Source organism: Macadamia integrifolia, chromosome 1 (assembly GCF_013358625.1).
Source record: "Macadamia integrifolia cultivar HAES 741 chromosome 1, SCU_Mint_v3, whole genome shotgun sequence".
Lineage (NCBI taxonomy): Eukaryota > Viridiplantae > Streptophyta > Magnoliopsida > Proteales > Proteaceae > Macadamia > Macadamia integrifolia.
In genome coordinates, this window is record NC_056557.1 from 4,590,156 (window position 1) to 4,601,787 (window position 11,632).

Below are 11,632 nucleotides of genomic sequence, written 5' to 3' on the forward strand. Positions count from 1 at the left end.
TATCAGATAGGTGAAAGCCCAACAAGAAGAAGAAAATGTCAAGCCCGTTCTAGTGGCCTTTGGGTCCAGAGAACAACTTTTTTTTTTCTCCTACTTCTTGGGCTTTCAACTGTCTAATATGCCACCAACTCCAGCACCACCGGAAAAATGATCGCTGTCGAGAAAAACTAAATGGAAATAAGAGGCTGACAATGTTTATTATCAAGAAGATACACAGGAGAGAACGGCAGAGAAAGGCAGAGGAAGGCAGTGTTCAGTCTTCCTGCTTTTCTTCTAAGGTGGGTAATCGTTTTGCTGCCTTAATGGAAATTAAGGAAAATTTTAGGGAAAGAGAGGGCGGGGGATAAGATGTCGTTAAGGGGAGGAGTGTCCTTAATTTAAGGGTCCAACCGTTGTTGGTGGAGTTCAAATTTGTTATTCAGTTCCAATTCTTGTTAGGGAGTTTATTCTGGTAAGGGAGTTAATCTTGGGTTTGATGATAATCTGCAGTTCAATGATCTTAACAGTCAACTAGAGAGTCTCACCTTTACCCAAAAAAAAAAATACTATAGAGAGACTCACCACTCATACGCAACTAGAAAGGCATATAGCAAGGACCCTATTTGTTTATGCCGGGGGGAGGGGGGGTGTTTCCTTAAAAGACAATCTGGCCCCTGTACCAGCACAGGATCAATGTGGTGCATTCAACTTCTCTCGAACAATTTGGGTGTTCAATCATTTACCTTTTATCCATCCAACTAGGGTGTCAAAATCTAGCCCGAATCGATAAAACCGACTGAAACCATCTGATAAAATTCAAATCGAACCAAACCGATCCTAATTGGATTGGTTTTGGACTGAGGTATGTTGGGATCGACTGAAAATCGATCCAAACCGAACCGACTAATAACCAAACCAAATGAAACCGATTAAAAGATGATTATGAGATTATAAATTGGTGAATTGACTGTCCATTTTTTACAATATTAGTGAGAAATTTTTTTATTGTAAGAGGAATTGTTACAAATCATTGAATATTATGCTATAAATAGAGAAATTGATTTATAAATTGTAATAGTGCTTCCATTGATTTCCTTGTTCACTATACAAAACTAGTTGGATAGATCAATGAATGATTGGATACTCGGGTTCATTTTATGGTTTCAATATTAGTAATCTTTCTAGAAATTTGTTATCCATTAATTTCAATTATTAGTTATCTTTCCCATACAACGATAAACCATGATTTAAAGTGTTTTTTTGGTCAAATCTTGTCACTATAAATTATAAATGTAAGATTTCATTATCATTCAAGCCCAATAATAAACCGATCTAAATCGGTATTAACTCGATATTGAGAAATTGAAATAAACCAAAACCAAACCGGACCGAAACCAAAACGTATTCAACCCGACCGAAACCAAACCGAACCGACCGATTGACACCACTACATCCAACGGTTGGGATGATTTGGACACATATTCCAACACTTGCCAACACATTAATTGTGACGAGATTTCCTTTTTTCATGTGGCCGGATGGTCATTTCGCTTCTCCTTGTGTCTAAGTGTAGAGACCATGTTGCCTTCTAGGTTTCTCCTTCCATTTATTTAAATTTTATTTTGTAGGTAGGGTGAGGGTGGGGAACCCAGATCGGACCTATGATAACGAACCTGCATCCAACCCACTTAACTAAGCATGTTGATTGTTAAATACCTAGATCTGCAATGAATGAAGTTTATTGGGGCAAGTTGCTGAATCTAACCTGGTGTTGGTTAGATGGTTGGGTCTACTTGGTTTGGATGGAAACTAACTATCATTGAATGTGGCAAGCCTTATTTACCAAAAAAGGTAGCAGCATCCAACTGCACTAAGCAGTTGTTATTGTTGCCCAGATTGTAACAAATTAACTGCAATCCCCTGGTGGGAGTAAAAAATATGGAATAATTCTCTTCCCCTAGGGATCACAAATACCCTCTTAAGTTATTGTTTTTTTTTTCCAAAATACTCTTTTTGAATCCATTTCTTTGAGTGCCACAGGGGTTGCAGCCAAGGCAGCAGCTAAATTTTGTTCGACCGACCCTTACCTTGCTCCTGCCCCTGCCCCTACCCATGCCCATGCCCATGCCCATGCCACCCCTCCTTAACCTCTCTGTTACTAGGCACTCGTTAATACTCTCTCTCTCTCTCTCGTTTCAGGAAAAGCAGAAATACTCTTAATCAAAGAAATAATTCCCCTGAACATAATGCAATCGCATATTTGCAATGAAATCAAAGAACTTTGTGTTATAAATAAACACCTGATTCTTCTACCCAAAAAAAAAACACCTGATTCCTATTTACCCAGTTTCCAGTGAGCTCCCACAGCTTCATGTCTATCAAATTTTCTTGTCGGAGTTTCCCATGTTTTCTGCAATCACATATTTGTAATGAAATTAAAGCTAGGGTTATTAATGACCTTCGAGTACCCATTTGGCATTTCTTGGATTAAACATCCTGATGGTCTTCTTCAACATCTAGTTACTGAATTAGGCCTTAAAATGTCCAAGAAAACATCAACCACTACACTCTAGGACCATGGCTGGAAGTCCGGTCAGCCACCACCGCACACAGCACTGCCATAGCAACCATAATCCAAAACCCATGAGTCTGGAGATGGTTTAGAAGAGGATGGTTCATCTGAAGCCAGTTGAAGAAGATAATGTGGATCCCATCAAGGGCGAGATGTTGAAAAAATAAAGTAACCGGTTACCTTGTGCAAAAGAAGGGTAATTTTGATATTTAAAAATAGTAAGAACAAGAAGATTTAAAAGTCTTAATGTAATGTAGGGGAGTATCAAAAAAAAAAAAAAAAAGAATAGAATCTGCAAGTACTCACCATGTCTTCTTTCTTGCAAAATCTGATCATTCCTTGGTTTCTTGAATTACCTTAGGAGGAGCTTGTGAGATCCACAGTGTAGGGGCACAGGGCTGTGCCCATTGGGTAGGCCTTAAGGAGAATGGGGAGATCGACCAAGAGAACAAATTTAGAAGCTCACCCAGCTGTAGTGCACTCACCATTTCAGATAGATGAAAGCTCCAAGAAATAATAGACAGAAGTCAGCCTATTGTAGTGGTCTTGGATACAAGAACGACTTTTGTCTATTATTTCTGGAGACTTCAACTGTCTGATCAACTTCTGAAAAGAGATCTGATCGATGTTTCAGCTTCTCTACAACTTTAATGGCGTCGTCGTCTATCTTCTATAATGGAGGAGAAGGGGATACTATATAAGATGTAGTGCTTAAAGGGAAGAAGAGCCCTTATATATTTAAGGGCCAGCCATTGTTTGTTGATGGAGTTACAAATTAGTTATTTCAATTCTAATTTTGGTAGGTAGAGAGAGAGAGAGAGAGAGAGTTTTTAGTTTGTTTATTATCAATATCGGATCAAAATGGAACCGTAGGATTATGTAGGAAACTAATGTCAAGTTCTAATTTATCTTGGGTAGTTACTTCTCTGTTTGGCTAGAGGTGAAGTGGGTGAAAACAGTTATGATTAGGGGCTGATTGGACCTTGTCCAGCTGTTGTTGGTGGATTTCAAATTGTTATTTCAGTTCCAATTCTTGTTAGGGAGTTTATTCTGGTAAGGGAGTTAATTATCTTTGGTTTGATGATAAGCTGGTGGTGAAGTTTGTTATTTAGAGGCAGGGGGAGGGGACGGGGGAGGGGGCGATCCTATAATTTATCCTCTGGTGGGGATGTCTTGTTACAAACAAAACAGAGATAATGTTCATGATATTTTCTCTGTAGGTTTCTCTGGTGCTTCTTATATCTTCAACTCCTAGCTTTTGGGTATCGATGGCAACTACATGGAACATATCTTGCTGGCCGATCAGTTCATCCTATACCATGTGTAATGATTTAGAGGATCTAGCTTTGCCCAGAATTTGAGGTTTTGAGATTTCTATAGTGTTGGGACTTGAGAGTAACTTTGAGGAAGAGTAGATGCAGATTTCTTGAACTTAATTGGGCTCTTTTTAATGGAGATTTCTATTAGTGTCTGCATCAGAGATCCAGTTCTCCGGAAATCCACTACCACAGTTTCCGGCAGGTACTCTCCAATATCATCGATGACTGTTGCTCTTTCTGGAAACTTATGTTCTTATTACTAGACTGTAACTCTGTCATTGCCAAGGTTTTAGAACTTTTTGGTTTTAAAACTTCCACAAAACAGGGTCAGGTTTATGTTGATCCCCTAAAAAACAAGGGTAAATCTATCTGTTATGGTACTATCCATGGCGATTCGGATTAATATCGTTCTTGATCGATTTCAAGTTTTAAAACCTTGATCTGTATTGATACTAATTTTTGCACAATCCATATCTAAACGACTACTAGACAATAAGCTCATACAAAATTGATTAAAAGTGTGTTAATGACTTGGCTTGAGAAACCCATTACCCAAAGGTTCTAAATAGTTGGAATAGTATAAGGCCTTAAATTGATAGAGACCAATTGGATATTGTATGAAGCGAAAACTTTGTTCAAGTATTAATTATCATTTTTCTATATTGTAATTACACATGTGCTTAATCCATGGAAAGCCCTTTTCATCGGGGATTTTCGAATTGGAATCTAGTTGGCCGAATCCAATCAAAGGTTGAATAGGATTCCAATCGAGACTCGTGCACTGGGTTCATGTCTACCTAAGATCATTCACCAAGTTACCCACAAGCTTAATATGCTTGTGGGTATGCCTAAATCTGTGTCTCTCTCCTCGTCATCTTAAAAAGTCTTTATGCCCCTTTCATACTAGCCCTCCCATTAGTTGATTCGGCGTTAGCAGCACACCTAACCTTCTCCCAAAATTACTTTTAAAAAAATTTGAGAGAATGCCATCTCTGCAAATGACTTAGAGGAGTGCATCAATAAGATGCAACAAAACGGTATATCATAAATAGAAAGCAATGAAGTCATTTCATGTTAGGAGAAGTTATATAGACACAAAAGTACTATTAAACCATGCTCTAGTGACTCAGAGCCTTTTTCCAAAAATTAAAAAAATATATAATAGTAAGTGTGGAAGCATGCTATGGTAAAGGCTGTCAATTGGTCCTTTCGGTCTAGCTGAATTGGTTCGATTCAGTTTCTTATCGGTCAAGGATCAGGATTGGTTAAAGGCCGATACTGATCTTATCCGGCCGATATTGACCGATGCGATTCAAGTTTTAAAAGCCAAATCATGCAGCCGCGTGTAGATCCCTCCTAAAGGCGAAACTCTTGGGCGGGAACGAAGAAAATTGCGGGAATGTTATAAATGGTATATATCGCAGGCGCAGAGAAATGGTATAAATAGGAAATATTGCTCCTTCGTTCCTCTGCTTACACTGTGAGTAATCGCATTTGTCTGTGATTCTGGAGAGGATCTTTTCTTCAACGAAATGGCGAAGAAGAAGAAAGGTAGGGTTTCTGAAGAAAACAAAGAGGAAGATCAGAACCAAGAGGTTCTCAGACAGTCTCCGAAGAAAGAGAAAAGTTTGTATGAGGTGATTCTATCTTCTCATCCATTGCATAGATGTTCTTCGTGTACTATATTCTTTCTGTATCTCTCTGTGTTTCTTGGACTTCTGATGGTTTTCTTTGCCCTGAAATTATGAGTCCGTGCCCTAGATTTGTTGTTAGGTCTAAATTCACTTAGCATGTCAGAAGTTTTGATGTTGTTGATCTGTAGTTATGTTGAGACGCTTCTATCGGTGGGATAATTTGGCTCCGTTCAATCCCCTCATAATAATTTGTATAAACATCCATTTTTGGACAAAAATATCTTTGATTTTGATTTTTCTAGGTCTAACGGTTTAAGGAGCGCGCACCATTAATCGTATCTTTTGACTTTTTTATTATTTTTTTAAATGTTTGATTGCCCTCATTTCAACTTATTCTAATTCTCAAAATTAGCTGCACACAACTCGCAATGTGTGGCTGAAAATTTTGTTGTTTCCTTAAGATTTGGATACACACTTTGATGAAGCTTCTCCAGATCTGAAAAAAAATTTACGAATGAAAGGTGTTACACAGTTCGTGCATGATAAGAGTATACAAGTTCTATTCTATCTCTGGAGTTGTCCCAAAGTGATGTGTTTAATTCTTCTTGAGTTGAAACAATTGTAGTTCCTGTGGTAATATATGTAATTTAACATGTTGATGCTCATTGCTGACCCATTTAGTTGGGATAAATGCTTATTGATAGCATTGCTTGAGATATGTTTTGAAATCAAGAGCCCCTCAAACAAGCAAACAAGCAAACAATCAGACAACGCAAGGATTTATGTGGTTTGGAAAGGTGCTTAGGTCTATGGAAAGATGAGAGCTGTATTCACTATCAATAGAGAAAGGGCTACAAGCTCTCTTCCTCACACTTATCTCTATTTACAAAGAAATCCAAGTGCTCCTAATGGTCCACCATCACAACAATTTAAAGGGAAACGGAGAGAGATGAATTTCTCTAATCACCCCCACATGGACCCCAAGTTCGTCGAGACCCCAATAACAAAAATAACACGCAAGGTGGCCTAGTTCTTCGGAGCCTCAAGCCCTCGGGCTCTACGGGCCTTTTGGCGGTCCTTCGGAATCAGCCTAGAAACCCATGCAACGGAATACAAGACATCCTTCCTCAACACTATGTTATGATATTTATATCTATTAGATACCCTTTGTGCTGAGAAAAAAATCGCTGAAGGGTGTATGACTATTGTAACTGACTGTGCATTTGGATTGGAGTCTATTCAACAAGAAAATGATTTCACATTTAAGCTGAGAGTTAGTGGTGGAGGGCAGGTTAGGACAAGGGGAGAACTCTGAGATGAGTGTTTAGTGATGCAAGGGAGAGGGGAAATAGCATAACAAGAAAGGGAGAGGGGGGGTGATTGGAGCTCACACACACATTCAACTTGAATTCATTCTCAAATCTCAAGACTCTATCATGGTTACATGGTATAAATAAAACAAAACACTCCTATTCTAACTCTAAAACTGAAATATAATGGAACTCTACTACAAGCTAGCCTATTCGAAGTAAAATGAAATTAAATCCAGATAAATAAGTACACTACTAATATCTTACTAGACCTAAAACCCAAGATTGGACCTGATTCTCGCTCTGGGTTCTCAAATGAGTTCAGCCCAGTCCAAGGAAGTGCTTTTGCATTAGTCGATCTAAGAGTTAGCATTGTAGAGAATCAATAATATTATCGGAGTGAATGACTTGTCTTAAATAGTCTATCACTTAAAAGTGGAGGATGAGGAGCATGGTCGAAGGTATCAGAACTAGGGATTGAATCGGTCTTGGCCAATACCAATTCAGAATCAAATTGGGTGAAGCAGGTTGGAGTGGGTTTGATGCCACCAACCGATCCACTTTATGGGACCAGCTGCTTAATCACGCATTTATATAAAAATAAATAAATAAATAATGAAAAACTATCTAGCTCATTGTCTCCATTTGTCATCTGTCCCCTTCAATCTCCTCCCTCCCCTCTCACCATCGCTAGCAGAATTGGCCAAATCATATGTATTGTATATGTTATATATTATTTGTTTATTTATTATTTTAGACTTATAAATGGGTAGGACAGGTGAAAGGAAGTCTTTACCCTTACACTACCATTCTAGCCTAAACGGAATAAAATCCTTGTGCCCAACCTCTGAAGGAGGGTCCGGGGTGGCTAAAATTTGCAGTTCTACTCTTATATCATTGGATGATGATTTACTAAGTCTTTACCCTTACACTACTTTTTGGAAACCCTTTATTAGAGGACTAGTATTATCGTACCTCCTTTTTTATTTATGAATCCCTCTTATTCAATGTAGCCATTAGTTTTGCTTGAGGGTGGAGAACACAACTCCCACCCCTCCGAAAAAAAAGGGGGGTGGGCATTCATAGCTAATGTTTCAAGATGACCACTTGTCAAAGCCTTACCAAAATTAACTGACCTGATTTCTATCCTATATTACAATGCTTGGATCCAGGGGAAGGCAGTTTTGATAGCCATCTGATGCCCCCCTCCTCTTCAACCACCCAACCCAGCAGAGCTGGGGCAGGCTGGCCACAGGTTCGAATCCTGCCACCTTTCTTGTAGATTGCCTTGTGGTTACTGGATGATGGTAATAACAAAGCTGTGAAGCAAGCTAGTTAGGAGAGAAGTCAAACACTGGCAGGGTGAACTCTTGTATGGATTGCCCTCGAGCCCTGGGCAGGTCGGCTGGGTCTTTCCCTGTTATGTTTCCACCGTGATAGCTATGTACTCCATCCCCCCCCCCCCCCTTTTTCTCTTCAAATATTTGAAAGTATACTTGTGCATGATATGTAGAATCCAATTTGAAATGTAGCAAAAGATGGCCATTACTAACCTAGTGCCTTTGTAGATTCTTGGAGTGGAGAGGAGTGCATCTCAACAGGAAATAAAGAAAGCGTACTACAAACTGGCATTGCGTCTTCATCCAGATAAGAATCCTGATGATGAGGTGAAACATGACCTAATGAAGCTATACACTTGTTCTTTTTTTTTGGCTGTTGCATATTGGGTTACTTTATTTTGTAACTGTACCTAGTTTTCTGCTTGTAGGAAGCCAAAGAGAAATTTCAACAACTCCAAAAGGTGATATCAATTCTTGGAGACGAAGAGAAAAGGGCACTTTACGATCAGACTGGTTGTGTTGATGATGCTGTGAGTGACTCCTAAAATTCTATCCATTCTGGCATCCCTGTACTATCCATTGGTTGGTCTGGAGTTAAATATCTTGTTTTTGTATGTCTGGCTTGATTAACAGGACCTTCTTGGGGAAGTGTCTCAAAATCTGCAAGAGTATTTCAGAACAATATACAAAAAGGTAACACTTTTGTTTGTTTGAGAGAAACATCAGAATCCACTTCAGTTATTGCCCTCATGCTTCTCTGGGTGCATGAAGTAGAATTACTTGCTGTCGTCACTTGCAGGTCACTGAAGCTGATATTGAAGAGTTTGAAGCAAACTACAGAGGATCTGATTCAGAGTTGAACGATTTGAAGGATCTATATCAGAAGTACAAGGGTAATATGAGCAGGTATAAGGGTACGAAGCAGTCCTTTGCTTTACTTTGTTTTGCAGGGTACTGATATTCAAAGTGTTTCTGCCCAACAGGCTCTTCTGCTCAATGATCTGTTCAGATCCTACCCTGGACTCACATCGATTCAAGGATATCCTTGGTGAGGCAATATCAGCTGGTATGGATTTCAAACCTCTCGTGTCAAGACTTGCATTATCAGTGGCATCCTTTTTTTCTGCCCTCCTTTTTGAGACATCTGATATTTCTATAGTGCTCTTTGTGGGTTTCTGGATGCTTTGAAAGAATCATGCACTACATTAGTACAGCTAAACCACTAATATCTATTCTTTATAGGAGAGCTGAAGGAAACCAAAGACTATCGCAAGTGGGTGCAGAAAGTGTCTGAAACACGACCACCTATCAATCCTCTTAAAAGGAGGGGAAAGTGAGTAATCCATTGATTCTGTTCACGTGCTCTTTTAGTAACTACATTTTCTGAATTCTATTATCTTTGGAAACCTTTTAGCAGATCTAAAAAACAGTCAGATACAGACCTATATGCTATCATTTCTCAGCGACAAGGCCAGAGGGAAGAACAATTTGAATCTATGTTCTCGTCAATTGTGGCAAAATACAATGGGGGTCGGTCAAATTCTGAACCCACTGAAGAAGAATTTGAAGCTGCAAGGAAGAGGGTTGAAAGTCGTAAGCCAACTAAACAGGCAAGACAGAAATGAACAACTAGTACCAGTCTATAAGAGCCCTTCATGGTCTGGGTAGACGTTGTAAATTTCCTTAATCTTTTTATTTGTCCATCTGACCTCATCCTGAGTGATTAATTTTCTTTTGTGCTTTGTTTGTTACATAATGCATTCTTGAATTTAATGCTCAAGGTGTCACTCTGCAGCTGTAGATATATGACTTAGGATCGAGTTGGTCCTGCCTCACCTGGGGTTGTGATTGGGAATGTACAGTTGGGAGGGAGGGATTCTGTGTACTATCAAAATAGTGGTTTTATTTCTTCAGTGAGCTGACCAGTGGATGGATATTTTATCAGGAATTCTGCATTTTCATTGGGGACTTAGGGGTGCTAGTAAGTCTGGGAAAAAGAAGGGTTAAATTAGCATTACAAAACGAAACTTTATACAGAACTTAGGAACCGTCGCATTGTGACATGTTTTTTTTTAATTTTAATGGTGAAGAATCTATTTATCATTAAATTTTGGCACCTTATACGGTAAGCCAATAACTAATAATGAAATGATATATTGAATAAGAGAAGGGGTTTCGCATTTTTAATGAGAACAAAAAAAAAAAAAATGAATGACTGGTTCAGTTTGGTTTCAATCATTTTTTTTTTTTTGGCATTTATCAGGTAGGACCAAAACTGGATCGATGAGGGTTTGATATCTAAAATCCAGACCGATGAAATTGATAGTTATCAGTTTGATCGTTTCAATTTCTTATCATTTTTCTTAACCGGCTCTTATCTGTTTGTTATAAGTTTAGTTTCATATTTTTTTTTTCATATAGAAAAAATAAAATAATATAAAAAGAGCAATTTTGATCGGGTTTTCCATCTTTTAATAGTTTTCTAGTTTCGATCCATTCGAATGTTCTTAACAATCAGTTTAAATTTTTCCTTGTTTGTAAGTACCCAAATCGAAGGTGGTAAGGCAATCTATTCGGTTCATATTTTTGGTTCAATCTGATCAGTTTCAATTCGGGTTCCATTTTGACAACCAAGGGATGGGGGTTTTAAAAAAGGGAAAAATGAAAAATGCAAAAAGAAAAAAAGAGGTTGATTATGAGATATTAAATACTTTCCTTTTATCATTGTTATTATTAAGGGAGACAAATCCTCATTTTTTTTTTAATGAAAAGAATGAAAATTTCATTAAAGATAAACCGTTATTCTGTGCAACGGTGCAAGGATCGATAAGCCCACTAAGAGATCATAAGAACTATATCCATAATTGGTTTTACACAAAAAGTTTAGCGCTTTCAGGGTTTATAAAGATAGTTTGGTCAAAAAGTCTGTTACTCCATACTTCCGTTACTTTCCACTTCCTTTTTGAGTCTTGCAAGTAATGCCCTCGCACATCCCTCATAAATGTCTCCTGTTAAATACAAATCCTCACGTTGCCACATTGCTAGTATGGGGAGGAATCTACATAACACATCAATACGCATTCTAAAAAAATATCATCCATATTTTTCATAATAAGAAAAAAAATAAAAAAAAAATTCATGTGAGAGAGCCCACACACACCAACGATGTAGCAATTTTATTTTCTATTATTAATTATTATTTTTTTAAAAACAAGATAATAAGTGAGGATGGTGTGGCATAATCATTAGTGATTGAGACTATACTCCTATCATCTAAATGCTGCATTGTGCCTTTTTTCTAGTGAAAAAAAGGCTAAAAGCTACTGCAGAAAAGAGACATGGGTCTTCTTTGAGTTTCTACTTGTATATGTATAATAGATTAGACCAACCGACAAGCCCAAAGGACACTTAGGAATCTAATGATGTATTACACTTAAAGCATTAGATAGACTATCACTTTCTATTATGATAAAAGCCA

At 38.1% G+C, this 11,632-nt stretch overlaps 1 protein-coding gene across 2 annotated transcripts; it reads left to right on the forward strand.

Moving 5' to 3' along the window:
• Nucleotides 1-5,274: 5,274 nt before the first annotated feature.
• Nucleotides 5,275-10,067, forward strand: LOC122074103 (chaperone protein dnaJ 6-like). Of its 2 annotated transcripts, none has more exons than XM_042638944.1 (8): nt 5,275-5,507; nt 8,383-8,481; nt 8,583-8,684; nt 8,788-8,847; nt 8,954-9,060; nt 9,138-9,220; nt 9,397-9,487; nt 9,569-10,067. In XM_042638944.1, the coding sequence occupies exons 1-8, from the start codon at nt 5,403-5,405 to the stop codon at nt 9,777-9,779; spliced, it is 858 nt and encodes a 285-aa protein (XP_042494878.1). In that variant the 5' UTR covers nt 5,275-5,402; the 3' UTR covers nt 9,780-10,067. The 2 variants fall into 2 exon arrangements, with proteins under 2 accessions (XP_042494878.1, XP_042494887.1); XM_042638953.1 differs by having other exon boundaries at nt 5,278-5,507; nt 9,572-10,067.
• The last annotated feature ends 1,565 nt before the right edge of the window (nt 10,068-11,632 follow it).